This window comes from Atractosteus spatula, chromosome 26 (genome assembly GCF_055471065.1).
Source record: "Atractosteus spatula isolate fAtrSpa1 chromosome 26, fAtrSpa1.hap1, whole genome shotgun sequence".
Lineage (NCBI taxonomy): Eukaryota > Metazoa > Chordata > Actinopteri > Semionotiformes > Lepisosteidae > Atractosteus > Atractosteus spatula.
In genome coordinates this window covers 3,399,911-3,416,797 of record NC_142731.1, presented here as the reverse complement: position 1 = coordinate 3,416,797, position 16,887 = coordinate 3,399,911, and the positions used below count along the sequence as shown (strand labels likewise).

The following is a 16,887-nucleotide window of genomic DNA, read 5'->3' as shown; positions in this document are numbered from 1 at the left end:
TGAAAAAAATCAAATGAAAAAAAACAAAACTATTACACACCAGTCTTTGCAACAACACAAAAGAGCTTGAGTAGTAACAGAATATTTTAAAAATCCATATTTTTCTATTCCTCTGATGTCATGCATCTAAAAAACTAACCACTATTAAATTCATTATCATCTAAATAGCTTGTTAAAATATTAAGAAAGTCAGAATAAATCTACCAATAAATTGGCTATTGGACTGGAGTTTATACGAGTTTTATAAGCACTATAAAAAACTAAATTATATTTAAAAAGATTTAGTCTAAATTCAAGACTGGAAAAACACCTGGCAGCTGAACTATCCAAGTACAGGATTTGAATACAGGTAGCAAAAACAAACTTTACATACAAAATGCATACAAAACAGGGATAAAATAGATGATGAAAAAGTCTAAGATGTTCTCAATCTAGCCAATGCAACAAAGTAAAAAACAAATGTTAGGATATACAATATAGTCAGAAGTGTAAAGTTATGTTGAAATTGTGTAGTGAACTAGTAAGGCCTCCTTCATAACATTGTGTATAATTTTGGTCACATATTGGTTATAGAAAAGATATTTCTCTTTGGAATCAGTCCAAAAAGTTACTAATGCACCGCAAAACTTTATAAATGTCCTACAACAAGTTATTTTCAAAGCCACTTCTCTGTACATGTACTCTTCTTTTAAATTTACTATTCAAAGAACCTGTTGCTTGATAGCTATCTTTGTTTCTGTAAAGCAGGCAGCACTTTCAAAAGCTTTAAAAACCAGGGCAAAGGCAAAACTCTTCCAAAAACAGACCTCACACAAACTTTCCTCCAGTGTTCTGCTTGTGCTTGTCCTACGCATGTTGTTTACCCATATTACAGTGCAATCTATCTCTTTCAACCTTGGAAAGAACAGAACAGCATGATCTTTAACTGTATAAGAGACTTCATTCTTACCCATTCTTCTTGGAATCTCAGAATATGCACAGTCCGATTTCAGTGTTGACCTGCAGGTACAAGGTTCATTCTGCCTTTTTAAAAAAAAAAATCTAGAATCTAGGATCTAGAAGGAAATGGAAAGGCAATTTACTTATTGAAAGGAGCACTGCTCAGCTTGTACAAACAGCACAGATCATCATGTTGGAAGGACAGTGTTGGTCACTTGAGTTTTCATTTTAAACTTCCCTGATTGCTATAATATCAGTGTCACTTATGATCAAATTATTCAATAATCTCACAGGCTGACTTTTGCACACATTTGCCAACACTGGGCTGAACAATGGGTACATGAGGCAAAAAATTCTCCAAATTGAAATAAAAAAAAACTGCATGATGTGACATTTTAGAAATAACATTGTTTATTATTACCGTATTTTACATCCTTTCAAAGATACAAGATACAAGAAAATGTTCTGAAAAAGAAAAAAGACAATGTCAGCGCTGTCCTCTGTGAAAAATATCAGGCAACTCTGAAATGTTTGCCATTCATCTGCACCTTTAGTATTAAGGAATGATGGAATATTAAAAAGCAACATGATAAACAAAGGAAGGCCCGTATTTCAGTCTTCATTGCAAAATAACCTGGAATGCTACACAGTTAAAGCACAAGATTCATCAGCTAATCCTTTAACAGAGGACCCTCTTAATTCTTAAGAAAGGTGTGCAAATAATTGTTCATAAATTGTTGATTTCTTTTATTTGAAATGTCTTCACTAACACTGTGGGAACATTGTTTGGCACTTTTGTGGTTAGGGTACATATACTGTATCAGTGTATACTGCAGACTAGTTTACAAATTTACAGTTGGTTTTCACAGTTTTACAGCTCTACACTGGCATGAATCAGTATAAGCCTTTTTTATTGTTTTGGTGTCTCTTGTACAAATGTTTGTCCTACAAGTCATATTACAGTGTGGAAAAAATGTTAAATTCATCAGTAAACTCAATGTGTCCCAAACCTGGTTCTGGAGGAACCACCTCTTTTCTTCCAATTTGTGCTCCAGAAGAATTATTAATTGTAGCCTGATTTAAACATTCTGTTTGGGGCACATTTCCAAAATCTCTTCCAGCTCTTAATAGGTTGATTAGTGAGTTTTAGAACCTCCCTCACATGAACTGCAAACAACCGAGCCTCTGCAAAAAAAAACAGTCTTTAGGGAAGTGCTTTATACATTGTAGGTCCCATCTGTATCCGTTCATTACCTATCAAGAGGTATGCAATCAGAAAAAAGGGCAAGCAAACTGGGGGGATGGTGCTTAAAGCTTTGCAAGCTGAAGCTGAAAAAATACTCCTGAAGCAGGATGGTTCTGAAATGCAGGACTGAATACAGAAATGGGTAAAACACAAACTAAAAACCAGAATGGCATCCCAGGACCAGGGCGGGCAACCACTGACGTAGACTACAGAAATCACAACGCTACCATCAGCCTCTCAAACGACTCTGAGAACGCTATAAATGAAAAAAAATGCATCTAATGCTGAACGGTAGCTTTGAGCTTCATATTTGATTTTAAACATTTTTTAAATGTTTACGGTTTAAAGTTTTGGAATGAATTATTCTTTGAATTCCAAAACTACCTAAAGCTATAGAAACAATGATGATCCTCAGCTAATTCAATTGATTTCTTATTGTAATGCTACTGTTAGTATTACCATCTACCTCTTATGGATATCCCACTAAACAAAGTCTTGTCATAAATTATTGTGGACAAGAGCCTGTCCCTCTTCAGTTTGACTACATATTTGCCATACTGATGACAACAACGCTTTTTTAATTTTGCTTTTTAAAAACAGCACATGCTTTATTTACAAGAATAGTCACTAAGTGCCACAACAAGCTGTTTAAGAGCATTCTTGTCTTCCATCTTGAGATTTCCAATATTATTGCAAACTTAGTCTATTCATAACAGGCCATATATCACAAATTGCAAGTAACCAAGTGCAGGGACAAACTAGGAACTCTCAAAAACAGTTTGCACACATAGGTATAAGATTTCTGAAACAAACTGATAAATATAAATGCCATTAATGCAGCTTCTTTGAAACAAGAGAAAGGTGGTTAGGTGAAGAGGCAGGATTGCACTTATTGCATTCTTCAGTTTTTACAAACTGATTGAACTGATTTGCTAAAATAGATCACTAGGTTACTTAAACTGGAGAAGTGTTTTAATAGTATGTATAGAATGTTGACTGGAATACATTTCACAGAAGATTCCTTATAAACAACCTCTCAACCCTTGTAACTTTTCTTTACTGTAACCTTTTCAGTATTGAAACTTGTATGTTAAATTAGTTTACTTCGTGTCAGGATGAAAAATTGGACTGTAGCAAAGACAAATATAGTTTATGAAAAATATCACACTTAATACATTTTTGCAAAAGCTTGTTCTAGATACTGGGTGCCAATACTTACTCTTGTTGGTGTTTTTTTCTAAAATGTATATCCCAATTAAGATATTCTAGATCATGCTGACTATATCATTAAAAAGTTTCTACTAAAAAGTTTAACTAAAAATTGCCAGGAAGCATTCAAAATAAAATGAATTAGCATTTCACAGAGTTTAATATACCTTGTAAGTAAACACTAAACAATTTCCCCAATTTCATTTCTAATATTAAATTTAAGACATTCTTCCAGAAATATTTATTGATACTTTCTAGATTTGGAAATGAACTGCATCCTCTGTTTAATTCTTGGTAACCATTTTAAAAATCTAAGAGCAATCTTAATGGAAGAAAATAGTAATAGGCAATCTAAAGAGAATATAAGAATTTACTACTGGATTTAATAATTAAGGTAAATGATGTAACTGAGATGACAAACGCAGAAGACCTAAATGACAAGAGACATTTAACACTGTGGAGTGCTTTGTGCCATATTAGTTTTGAGTTTGAGTGAATGTTACAGTAAATGTGAAAATGTCTTAGAGGAAGCAGGATTTTTAAAATCTTTTTATTTTTCCCGCTCCGAAACCTTTGTTGTGCGTAAGAAAAAAAAACCTTCCCCTTCACTGGATTCTATCACTCATTGCATACTGCATTTTTAAACCTTTTTTTCTAAGATGTGCTTTTGCATTGAGCTAGAATAACACTATACTTAAAGGAGGTAGTGAGCTGCCTTTTCCAATAGGAAAAGGGAAATTTCTTCTAAGCTAAAACAGTTAAAATAAATGTCTTTTAAGGTGGAGGGGGATGATCATTTAATAGCGAAAGTACTAATAGTGTGCACATTTGCAAAGAAAAATGACAACAGATTCTTAATAATTGTGAAGGTAGCAGGTTAGATTTGATGATGTGAACATCATTTTCTGTTGATGCCTGTGAAGTACCCAGAGAGATGAATGCTGCCTGATACAAGGCGATACAAGAGTAATTTATCTTGGTTTCAAGGCTTCTTTAAGTTAATTATTTCTATCGCTACATATATACACATCCATTTGGGCTGTTTCTATTGCGACATGCACAAAACCCAAACTCCTACAGTATAGAACACCACCATTTAAAGAGGAATGGTTGTAACAGGAGTCACTTTATCCAAGATCAAACAGGACACAATGCTAGGTCTTCTCATGTTACAACAGTGGTTAAAGCCAACAACAGTATGACAGTGTTTCACAGCATGGACCAACTGAAACATAGCAACCAAATATTGACTTATTTCAGGTGTTGGTATATAACATCACAACTTCTTAATTAGGTTGCAAGCAGCTTATTGATCCGATATTGTAGATGTCTGATGCTGAGATATAAATCTCATATCTTAATTCTTCAGGCCACTTTAAAGTATGGCTTTAACTGCTGTGTTACTTGATCAACTATCTCTGTGTTATGATGCCAAACTGAAAAAAATACATAAACAATTTTAAAAACAGTACACTTTTTTAACAGTACACTGAGTCCACTGAATGAGCTTTTTTAAAATTAATTTATTATTTGTGAAAACTTTTACTTCATGATACTCTTGCAAAATTTACCGCTGGGAGTCAGCAAGAAGTAATTCGTTATCTGGGAGTGATTCAAAAAGTAGAGATCTACAGAGTGCTCTGTAGCAAGCCAAGCATGCAACTAATGTTAACTATCACCTTGATTTCCATACAATCCTTTATTTTCATCAGTGTTTGAAAGCACTCTGTCCTAACATCATTCCTTGAGAGCCAACTTCCACCTCGAAGCAGGCAGAGCACTGTGCTTATTGAACACAACCCTGACAGCCCGATCATTACCTTTCACAAAGTTCAAATTTCATCACTGAAGTTTTCTAGATGCACAATACAGTAATACCATCCCTGCTAAACCTCTCCATGATAGACCTCCCATCCCAATCCAGTTACACACGTGAAAGTCAGTTGCTCCTTTGAGCTACAATCCATCTGTAGCTCACAGTAACAATCACACGGCTTCCCTAACCCAAGCTTGTTTTTACCTTTTACCGACTGTAAATCCCAAACACTAAGAAGCTGAAAAAGACGGTGACACCCACTAAGGACACGGTAGCGGGTGCGGTGAAGAACTGGCGGTAATTGATGCGGAAGTACCAGATTATTGCCAGCATGACCACAAACATAGGGATCATTAAGTTGCCCATATTGAGTGTGATACCACTGTGCTCTCCTACCACCACAGGGTCAGGAACAGGCTCCTGTATGGCCTGTGACACATGACAATGGATTACACTGTTATCAGAGATGTTGAGGGAGAGAAGTGTCCGTGTCTGGTCCTGCAGCAGCTGACCCTGATAGATGAGCTTGACCTGCTGCTCCTGTCCCGAAAAGTACTTGCTGTGAAATGAGAAAACAAAGAACACAGGAGTAGAACAAAGGTCATGACTGAGAGGTCATTCACCCCAACTTCTTCATCTGGTTGCAAGTAGCTTATTAACCCAAACATCTTGTACAGCCATTTCTTGCCAGAGCTCCAGACATAAAACAAGCTAGTCTAGCCAGTTGGGTCTAATAGCGCAATATACATGTTTTCGAATTCATGTGACCATTGGCTTTTATTTCCAAGTGTCTTCATCGGTGATCTTACAAATAGAAATTGATATATATTGTACAGTATGCTTAACAGACTTGAAAATAACTTGGATTCACAGGGTTCCAAAGCCCTTTCTGAAAAATTATTGTATTATCTTCAACAAAGTTTACAAGTCATAGCAAATATTCTTTGTTTCTACAATGAAGAGCCCAGAGCACATCCAAGAGATAAAATGACACAGTAATTCAAGTGTTGATATCTCTTAAGTAGAAAGAGGGGGTACATTTAATTGGTATTAATATCCTGTATTGATGAGTAATCGTCATAAACAATAGCGAAAACCTACTCAGGTCAAAATGAAGATTCATAGCAACCTAATGCAGAGGGATCTCTTGTTAGTAAGATTGCTAAGAACTCCATTGCCCCCGTGACCCTGGATTGGAATAAACAATAAGAATGGAGGTGAGCTTTCCTACCTTTTCAGCAGCCCAACGGTATCATCAGGCTTGACTACAGCCACCTCCTCTGTGTCATTTAAGAATTTGAGGCGCACTTGGATCTGTCTGTCTTCGCTGTCTGCCCCACAGCTACCGTTCTGGTTGCCCTCCTCCTCCAGCCTGGGCGCGGTGGGCTCACTGGCAGAAGCTGCCCTCTTTCTCAGCCCCTGGATATTCAGGAAGCTGTCTATGCTGGTATCGGCTGCCCCCTCGCCGGGCGAGACCGCGTCCGAAGACCCAGACTCGGAGCCGTGCTCATCTTCGTCCTCCGGTTTGTCCTCCACGATCGGTGAAGCAGGCTGGGATTCAGTGGAGTCCGAGACTGGGGGTCCCCCGATATACCCCTCTCTTCTACCGAGGCTCACCAAAGACGTATGGTTGCCAGAAGTGAGGATGGTGCCCAGGATGTGGTCCCCGCGGTCCGCCACGTATGTGGAGAGCCAGGCCAACACCAGTGCCAGCCCAAAAAGGACCACTCCTCCAGCCACAGTCACTTCATTACCAAGTGCTTCGAGTAGCATCATCCTCAACTGCCAACTCCCATTGAGCTCTGAGCACAAGGTAAAGCAAGCACAGCATTAGAGGAGCAAAATGAAAAGCTCTGCATTGATCTTACATTTGTACCGCAAAATAGGGCTCACACAGAGGCCTAGCCTACCCCTTTAGAAAACAGGCCACGTGTATATGGAATATTTAACGTGATCTTCCTGTGCAAAAGTTATACATTTCCTAATAACAGAAAAAAAGAAGTCAATTGGGTTGCTTGATTTCAGATCAGAAAAAAAACATGATACGTTTTTTTTTCTGAATTATGATTAACACGATGCAGAACAGCAACACGTTAACAGCTACAACAATTCAAAGATTAACACATATTCAGCAGGATTTCGTTTGTTTCCCATTTACAATACAATGACACTGCTGGATTTTAGACGGCATTCAAGCACTCTAAATGTACATCATAAACTTAATGAACCCTGTATTCCCAACATACACGTAGTCCAGTACATTGACCTCCACGATATACATGTCATGTTTAAACACTTTTTTGGATTGGCCATGTATGGTATTAAAAACCAATGCATTAAAATATTTCGTTTACGTACAGATTCAACGTGAAGTTAGCAATCATCCGGCTGCGCTTTCCATAGGCTCAAATTATTCAACTTCGACGTTTTGTATGAGAATGTCGACTTTCTAAAGGAAGCGGGTTAAAATAGCAAAACACTGCTTACCAAAATAAACGTTTATACGGTACATAATTATGCTGCAACCACAAAACAATTCTCATGATAAAAGTAAAATATATATGCAGTACCATCATGGGTCCTTCACACGATCAGCTACTGAAAAACTGACTGTAAACAGATGAGTTAGTTTGCAAGTTAGAATATAGCAAATTGTTACACTGCGAAGAACCATTTTGTAGCAAAAATCAAAATAGTTTAATTGTGGATACCTACTTACATTTTAATGCGGAAATAACTGTAAACATTATCCTCTTTCAGTCTATCTTCCTCTAAGTAGAAATGTCAACATTAGCTGCGACCTTCGACCAGACGTAATTTTTACAAGCTACAAACAAAGACTGTTACCTAGCCGTTGCCGCACCTTGCTAATTCAACTATAGATTTATTTAAACAGATAAACCATTACCTTTTTAAAATTTTCTTCCAAACTATTTTAATCTGGTCAGCCACCAGCAAATTTACGAAACGCTCACTCCCAGTCCACACACAAACACAAAATGTGCCTACGTCAGACACGGCACATATTGGCTACGTCACGCAGTTCAAGAGGGACACAGATGCCGTAAACCTTAGTAATGATTTTTTGCCTGAACGTGAGAGGTTGTGAAAACCAGATGAATAATATTGACAGTACTTTAGAAGTCACGTTCTTTTACAATACCGTATGTAGTAACAATGTTTAGATGTTGGTCGATTGTGATTTTTTTACCTCGGTCATGATCGTTAATGATGAATATGTGCATATTCATCCATTCAAGATCTGTGAGACAACAGCGCCATCCGCTATAATTATGTTTAGGGTTTTGTAGTTCTTGCTACTGTATGTGGAAGATGGAAGATCATTTACCAGGGTTAATGGTGATAATGCTTTAACATATAAATACACATCTTTTGAGGAACACCATTCCAAAATTATTTTAGTGAAAGTAAAGCAAATGTGAAAATGCAAGACAAACTGGTCTCTAGGCACTTTTTCACTTTACTCCAGCTCAGAGTACAATTGTCCAATTGTAAATTTGCTTCTATACAATATGTACTTTTATTATTTGGTGAGACCAAATTTGCATTGGCATGACTGCAACTTAATTTAAACACATACATTATAATTATAATAGTTATTTGCATTTGTGTAGCACTTAACTGTAGTTAGAACTTTATAAAAAGCCAGTTGATTTTTTCACATACTGTAAAAAAGAGGACCCTATTTAGTTTATGGCTTCATGTCTGTATTCCCAGAGACGTGCATGTGAAAGATCTCTATTACAACATAATACTTTTCTGTTAATCTGAATGCACTTAAATAACTGTTGTGTGTATAAGATTCATAGGGGCACATTTTTTATTATATATTTCTCTTCATAACTGTGGATAATTTAAGCAAGCTGATATAAAACAGACTATACAGCCTATAACAACTGTCAACAATAATTGTGCTGCAATTTGTGCACTCTAGATAAGGCCCTTAGGGACAATGCTCTGTTTCACAGCAGAGTAAAAATTGTGCTTTTACTGTACATGTGGAACCTGCTTGGTGATTTGCAGTATTTTACTACATCTACTGAAATTTAAAACACCCTGGTGAACAGATTGTACAAACGTCTTCTTCTGTGTCAAGAGCGTGCCTGAACTGCCTGGCAAGGTGTTAATCAGCTTTATGCTCTCTCAGAGTTAAACCACAGGGCCTGTTTGTCATGCTGCTCTGAGGCACTGTGTGACTCTGTGCTGCAACACAGATGGTCAACCCTAGGCTACCCAGTTTTCACACCAGTGTAGTTATGGGGGGGTGGTGTGGGGAAAGATGTCTAGGCCTGGAACCATACCTGACCAGCTTGTTTAGCAGCCAGTCCCTCCTCCACAGCATAACCTAACAGTGTGGACCAGCTAGCACAGTGAAAGCTGGCTTGTGTGCACATGCCTGTACTCGAAACCACACCACTAATCATAAACTGATGTCCTGTCCACATTCCCTTGTCACAGATCCCTTGTCAATTTTCGCATGAGGAGATTCTGGCATTCAGTAGAATACATTATTAAATATGGGCCTGCCAAAAGTTATCCCTTCTGATCAACTATATGAAAGCCCTCTTTTGGCTCTAAATGCTGTCTAAGCATCACTTGCAGTTCCAGCATGGAATGACACATATGTTTTGATAATTATAAAAACCTGCAATCCAGAATGTGATCTTGTTGCAAAAGTAACTGGAGACATGAAGACAGACTTAGATCTAATCAACTGATTCTTAAAATTTCAAGGAGGAAAATGTCATAAATTCTCTAGTGGTGTGCCGGCCATTAAGTCAGGCATCCTTCTGTGCTGAGCAAGAGGTAGCACTTGAGGGCCTCCGGCAGGGGCAGTTGGGTAATGACAGAGTGGCAGCGATCTCCCAGGTGGTGGCGCAAGGCACAGCGTGCCAGGTGTTGCAGTCGACGGGGCTGGTTCGTCATCTGGACAACTGAGTCATAAAACGTTTGGTGTTCCTGAGAGGAGGAGAGAGAGCATGCCGATCAATGATTAGACAATAAGGGCTATGCAGTGGTTTAGCAATGCTGTCTCTGCTGTCTCGCAGTGCTGGGGCTCTGGGTTCAATTCCAGACCTGGGGTGCTATCTGCGTGGAGTTTGAGTGTTTGCATAAGTTGCCTCTGGGTGCTCTAGTTTCCTCCCACAGTCCGTAATGGTAGGTCAATTGGCTCCTGGGAAAATTTGCGCTGGTGTGAGTGTGTGTGCCTATGTTTATGCCTACTGGCTTCCTGTCCAGGATGTACCCCACCTTGCACCCACTGCTGAGCTGGGATAGACTCTGGCTCCCCTGTGATCCTGAATTTGGAAAAGAGGTTAGAAATGGATGGATGGAATAAGATATACATCTAAAAAATCCAGTGAGGCTTCTTGAAATGTAGTGTTAGTGTAGTGATATAGCCATCTCAGCAGGTAATTGAGAGGAATTTACTGCCTCTCTATTTTAATCACCTGTTCACTTTTATGAGTTGAGAGTCTAATATTGAGCACCTGTGATAGAAACTAGGACTGAAGTTGTGTTTCTAAGGTTTGTGGCAATTTATGCTGTTTAGTTGGAATGTAATGATTAATGTTTGTTTTGTTTACTATAAATACTGTATTTTTACAGGGCACAGGGCAAGATCTCTGGGCAGCTTGCCAATGACAATGAAAACAAAAGTTTTTTAATTTTCTAAACATTTTCAAATTCTTTAATTTTGAAAAAAACAATACGAACCTGCCAGACTTGTGGTGGAACACTCTCAATCCAAGAATTACACAGTGGGACACTGTCATATGAGTTCAAGATCACTTCCATGGTCAACGGCGACATAGCACACAATTTCAGCATCTAAAGTGACAAAAGCAATACTTTATCGTACTTGCATAAGACAGATATTGTGTTAGGAGAGTTTTTTTAAAATGCTGAAAAAAATCACCATTTTCAGAAATACTGTGTTGTTTTCACAGACAACAGCAACATAATATAAAAGAAATCCAGAAGCTAAAAATATTAATGCATATTCCACTGGTGATTTTAGAGAAGAAAGACTAGAAGAAAGGAAGAGGTGCTAAGTACAAGCGTTTTCAGGAATGAAATAAGATGCACAGTCAGTGAAGGAAACTGTTTCACGGGATCCTTTGAGAAACAGCTAAATGGGTGGCTTGAGTCAATAATGAACAAAAGAAAAATACGTTTCTAGTTTTTCTTGCTATTTGGGAATAATGCAGTTATGTGGTTTTAATCCAGGAAAAAAGTTTGCAGATCTCATGCCCAGCGTTGGCGTCTCTACCTGACCTTTGGGTGGACTGGCTGTGCCCCGTGATTGAGCAGTGAGCGGACAATGCCCTCTGGTTGGTTTTCCAAATAGTCTTCTACTACCTGCAATGAAGCACAGCATGAATAAACCATGAGGGACGACCACTGCTGAGAAATGTGTAGACAGCATTATTGATTGATCAGTGCCATACAACAGGCAAAATTCATTTTAGGAACAAAGGTCCATACCTAGATGAGTGGAAAAGCTACCCAGAGAACATACGTTGGGGTTCAGAGACAGTTATTTCATTTTGCAAAATAGAAAGCTTTTTATATTTCTAATAATTCACATCTAACATGGTTACACTGTATATACATTAGAAGGTTCTTTCCTTAGCAGAAAGCTACTCTTATTAGAACCAGCAAGGGCCTCACCCCAAAGCACATGTTGTCTCTCCCCTGTCTGGTGACACCAGATCTTCACTGGACCACGAGGGAATGGGCAATTTAAAAAAGCCAAATCAACCCAGGCAGCAAGTCTTGCAGGGGGGGGGGGCAAACTAGAACACCCTGTGAGAAGAGCGACGACATGCAAACTCCTCACGGACACCTGAATCCAGACTCAAACACAGACCCTGGAGCTGCAAGGCAGCAGCGGTAACCACCACACAAACAAGATTCCCTGTTAACTTTCAAATTGGAATAATATACAAATATATATTTATTTACTAAATCGTTTTTCGTTGTCACATCACATTAGCCAAGTGTGACGTGAATTCTCCAATCAGTGGTGTAACATATCAAGTGCCAGGCTAGAGCAGCCAAACTTCAAAACCTGCAGCGACAACAGTGAGACATGTGCAGTTTCTCTAACCAGTGCTTACTCTGTAAGACACAGTGGCACGCGCAGCATGTCCAATGATGTGTGGCCAAAATAGTGGGCATTTGAATAGAGTTTGTGCACGGGTTCTTGTTGACCCTATACAGGTTCAGAGGTTGCTGTAGTGAGCAGATGGGATTTACAGATGGCAGTTCCAAATTGGGTGGGTTTGTAAGAAAAAAAACTGCAGTTCTAAACTGAGAAAAAGATTATTCAATGCTTTAATGTTCCATTCTATGTGATACCAGCGTAAACAATTTTGATAATGAAGAGTGGAATTCTTCTTTAAAGAGTTGAAAACTACTATCCAATAACAATAATTTCTTATGCGCCAGTACGCTTACCACACATCTCTCAGTGGGAAGGAAGCCAAGTCAGAGACGGGGATTATTAGGAGGTCATGATTGAAAAAAGCCAGAGGGAAATTTGGCAAGGACAACGGGGTAACACCTCTACTTTTTTCGAGTAACTTCCAAGGATTTTTAATGACCACAGAGAGTCAGGACATCAGTTCTACGTGTCATCTGAAGGACAGCACCTTTTTTACAGTATAGTGTCCCCATCACTATATTGGGGCATTAGGACCCACACAGACCGCAGGGTGAGCGCCCCCTGCTGGCCCCACTAACACCTCTTCCAGCAACAACCTTAGCTTTCCCATCCAGGCTCACACCTGCTGAGCTCCAGTGGGCTGCCAGTTGTAAGTTGCAGGGTGATATAGCTGCTGGCTATCTGTTTGAAATATCTTCATGTTGTTCCTGGCCATTCTCGATATATTTTGTTTTGTTTCTCAAAAAAGCCCTGTTCTTTACCCACTTGTAACAAGCAGTCCATAGGTGTGTACCCAGCGCAGTTGGTGAGGTTGACAGCAGCTCCGTGCTCCAGCAGCAGATCTGTGATCCGGTAGCTGCAGTTGGCGCAAGCATTGTGAAGTGGGGTGTGCTGCTTCCTGCCTGCCACCCTGGGGTCGCCCCCACAGCTCAGCAGCCGCTGGACCACACGGTAGTAGCGTCCGCTCTCAGAGGGCCGCTCGGCGCCCGCGCAAGCCGCGTTGAGCGCCGTCTCTCCCTCGCGGTTACGGGCGAAGACGTCCGCTCCGTGGCAGAGGTAGAGTGCCAGGTGCTCCTCCAGTCCATTCCTAGCTGACACATGAAGAGGAGTGACCTGGCTGTCTCTGGCTCGAATGTTCACAGTGGCCCCGTACTCCACAAGGAGCCTGGCACACCTGAGAGAGAGCAAGGATGGAAATCAGTCAATAGCCCTTTCCCCAGCTTTAGAAAAGCCGGGGCGCCATCAGAATATCGGAGAGACAGGCCCGATTTTTCATTCACGACATCCTTGAGCCATGAAACACGGTTTATGAACATATTGATTCCCAATTTGATCTTAACTTAAACTAGCGAATCGTATCATGTAACACTTGTTGCTTCACTAACATCAGCCTGGACAGATTTGTATTTTATGATTGCATCTTCAAGAGCATTTGTTTGGTGAATCGGTGTTTTAACACATATATATACAAATATACAGTATATATCATGGCCTTCTAATAATCCCCATCTATGAACTGGCTCCATCACTCTGTTCTCCTCCCCACCGATAGCTGGTGTGTAGGGAGCGGACTGGTGCACTATGGCTGCCAACACATCATCCAGGTGGGGGGTACATTGGTGGTACAGCACTTTGAGTGGAGTGTCCACTAAAGTGCTATATAAGTGTAAGGATTTATTAATTATTATTATATTCCGTCTTCCTCCCGTGGGTATAGGCTTTGGCCTCACTTGTGGGATGAAAATATATGGGGAATTCATCCTAAAGCACTTGTTCCGGCCCAAGACACTCACTCGTAGGTGTTGGGAGTGCTGCAAAGATGCAAGGGAGCACTGCCCTCTGTGGAGAAGCTGTTAGGGTTTGCACCATAGTTGAGCAGAAGCTGGACGCAATCAGTGTGACCACCAGCACAGGCATCGTGCAATGCAGTGCTGCCCCCAGTGGTAGCATTGACTTCGGCACCCTGAGCTAGCAGGGCCTTGACACAAGCAGCGAATCCCCTGCCTGCGACAACACGAAGGGCTGAGGTTTGCTTGGTTTTCGGGGCCAACGCCCAAAGTCCTGATGGAGAAAGGAGAAAACACGTACTCTTAAATCCCAATGGTACACTGTTTGCCCAATTCATTCTGTAAGGGGATTTTATATCAAATAAATATGTAAAGAGTCTGTGTGATGAAATATACAGTATATTTGCCACTGTAGTTAGGACATAAGAGCACAAGAAAGATTGCAATGGGGAGTTTTCATCCCATTGCTTTTTGAAAAAAACAGGGAATCAGCTTCAGCTGCATGTCTCACAACCCTTTGAGTAAAGTGGTATCCCCTGTTCGTGATTTTAAATGCACTTTTACATTTATAATTGAGTAAGCAAAGCCAGTATGACACGGATATAAATGTATACCGTAGAAGTATGTGTACACATCCCTTATAATCATAGCTGTACCAGTCTTCCCCTCTAATCATGGAATTTTCCAGTTTCCCCAATCAATAAATCTGAAATATATCTAAAATGAGTTTCAGACTTCTGTATTATACACAAGGCCATCAGCTATATGTAGAAATACTAGTGACACTGATATATTTTCCTGTTGCATTGCCTTTAGAGTCACCTTAAAAAAGTCTTGTGGATTTCCTTCTTTCTCTTGGCAGAAAACTTCAGTTAGCAAGACAAATATACACCAAAATGGAGCAGCAACTGAAACAACTGCAATTAGTGAAAGCATTTTTGGACTTTATTGACTAAACTTCCAAATGCCAGCAGAAGCTTACCCAGCTCAGAGGACCAGACCATTTCATCTTGGACCATTTCCATGATGACATTGGCCATGGCCTCGTCTTGGAAAATAGTCTTTACTTTTTCAACGTCCCCGGACAGTAGGGTGCTGTAGATGACGGGGTCGCGGCAGTACTGGGGCTCTGGGGGCCGTCTGGGGCCCACAGCCTTTCTGACCGCTGGAAGTGGCCTCCTCATGGTCCTAGCCTGTCTGGCCAGGGCCCGGTGCTCTCTCTCCCAGTCCAAGAGCTCCTGCTGCAGCCTCAGCGACCGCAGCGTGGCTGAGGTGAAGACAAACGTTTCTCTGGACATGGCAGCAGGGTGGCGGGGTGTTTCAGGCCGAGTTTATCCTGGGGAATTGCAGATCAGCACATTATCAAAGCCTCCCCCCCAAAAAACAAAACCCCCCATTTCTGAGATATCCAACTCTGAGCAAGATAATTGTAATGAATGCCACACATCATTCAGGTGGGTGTTGCAATCCAGTGGTTCCTGTCCTGTACAGTATATAAAGTGTTTCAGAATCTTTGAGATAAAGGTTATAATAAAAATGCAAGACATTCTTGTTATTATTACTAATAACAGTAATAATAACAGGAAACTGAGAGGAATTGCTTTCAGAACTGAAATCTGAAGCATATCTTTACACAATAGGGTTGCAGGGCTAGTAAACAAAGTGGGAGATACTGTATGTGGTTTAAGATGATCCCTTGGGATCCTTCAGGAAATGGTTAAACAATTTTGGATCAATGAGCTACTAGCAACCAACTGAACAAGACAATATCACAATTTCCTTGTTCCTTCTAACCATTTTTATATACTTAAGTTTCTAACCAGCAAAATAAGCTATTTAAAATTTACCGTAGAAACCAGGCCCAGAGGGACACAAATAGAGCTAAAATAATGTAACTACAGTATATGTACATTAATAAAAATAAATGAAAAGTCATTACTTTTTGGAAAGCTTTTCCCCAAAACCTAACAATTCTTTTAGTAGACGTATTTATTCTGAGTTGCTAGATGTGGAGTTTGCCAAAGCTACTTACACATAATCCAACATGAAGACAGCGCTGTACTCTCTTCACCTTCCTCAGAATCTGATATGGCTGTAAATCAATGCTGTTATGCTGTTTATGAATTATTCGGGCTCCAAACGGCCTGGAGAATTCTTTTTTTTTTTCAGAAGATAGCACAGGTTTTCATCAAGAAATATTTTGATACCAGCCTCCTAACTGCTGGCATGCTATATCATGGAGAATGACAGATACAGATGCCTTTTTAAAAACCTGGCGTCATGAGACAGTGGCTGTTTTGTGGCAGGAGTGGTGTTAACCCTGGTTATTAATAGAAGGGCATGTTGCACTCTGCACTCTGAAGCATAGGAGCTACTTTAACAGATGGCACGAGTAGTTTAAGCAAACTCCATATTGTTGTACTTGTGGGTGATCAGAATTTGCTCAACAATGATTTAATAATAATTTCTAACACTTGTATCGTGCTTTTCTGGACACTCCACTCAAAGCACTTTACAGGTAATGGGAATCCCCTCCACCACCACCAATGCGCATCCAGGTTCTGACCAGGTTCACACCTGCTTAGCTTCAGTGGGTTGCAGGGTAATATGGCTGCTGGATTTCTTAAATGCCACCAGTGCATAGCTCTTGTTTGTGTCAAGTCACACAATAAGAAAGTGTGAAAGTGCTCAAATTCGCTCA

The 16,887-nt window shown here is 40.0% G+C and overlaps 2 protein-coding genes across 5 annotated transcripts; both read right to left on the bottom strand.

The window, feature by feature from the left end:
* Positions 1-1,332: 1,332 nt before the first annotated feature.
* tmub2 (transmembrane and ubiquitin-like domain containing 2) lies at positions 1,333-8,226 on the bottom strand. Of its 4 annotated transcripts, XM_088906476.1 has the most exons (4): positions 7,930-8,074; positions 7,569-7,659; positions 6,442-7,012; positions 1,333-5,769 (listed from the first exon to the last, which is right to left on the bottom strand). In XM_088906476.1, exons 3-4 carry the CDS (start codon positions 6,984-6,986, stop codon positions 5,418-5,420), a joined length of 897 nt encoding a protein of 298 aa, XP_088762602.1. In that variant the 5' UTR covers positions 6,987-7,012; positions 7,569-7,659; positions 7,930-8,074; the 3' UTR covers positions 1,333-5,417. The 4 variants fall into 4 exon arrangements, with proteins under 4 accessions (XP_088762602.1, XP_088762600.1, XP_088762603.1 ...); XM_088906474.1 differs by lacking the exons at positions 7,569-7,659; positions 7,930-8,074 and adding an exon at positions 8,119-8,226; XM_088906477.1 differs by lacking the exon at positions 7,569-7,659.
* Positions 8,227-9,996: 1,770 nt separating this feature from the next.
* On the bottom strand, positions 9,997-16,462 carry asb16 (ankyrin repeat and SOCS box containing 16). Its single transcript, XM_088906473.1, has 7 exons — positions 16,219-16,462; positions 15,169-15,522; positions 14,193-14,460; positions 13,165-13,573; positions 11,508-11,591; positions 10,947-11,060; positions 9,997-10,190 (listed from the first exon to the last, which is right to left on the bottom strand). Exons 2-7 carry the CDS (start codon positions 15,482-15,484, stop codon positions 10,005-10,007), a joined length of 1,377 nt encoding a protein of 458 aa, XP_088762599.1. The 5' UTR covers positions 15,485-15,522; positions 16,219-16,462; the 3' UTR covers positions 9,997-10,004.
* Positions 16,463-16,887: the final 425 nt, after the last annotated feature.

Bases quoted from the DNA above. Each gene is read 5' to 3' on its own strand.
- tmub2 (XM_088906474.1), bottom strand. From the start codon at position 6,986: ATGATGCTACTCGAAGCACTTGGTAATGAAGTGACTGTGGCTGGAGGA. The intron at 5,770-6,441 runs GTAGGAAAGCTC...CTCATTTCACAG, and splicing joins ACCGTTGGGCTGCTGAAAAG to CAAGTACTTTTCGGGACAGG.
- asb16 (XM_088906473.1), bottom strand. From the start codon at position 15,484: ATGTCCAGAGAAACGTTTGTCTTCACCTCAGCCACGCTGCGGTCGCTG. The intron at 14,461-15,168 runs GTAAGCTTCTGC...TTTCTCCATCAG, and splicing joins GGTCTGGTCCTCTGAGCTGG to GACTTTGGGCGTTGGCCCCG. The intron at 13,574-14,192 runs GTGAGTGTCTTG...GCTCTCTCTCAG, and splicing joins AGCACTCCCAACACCTACGA to GTGTGCCAGGCTCCTTGTGG.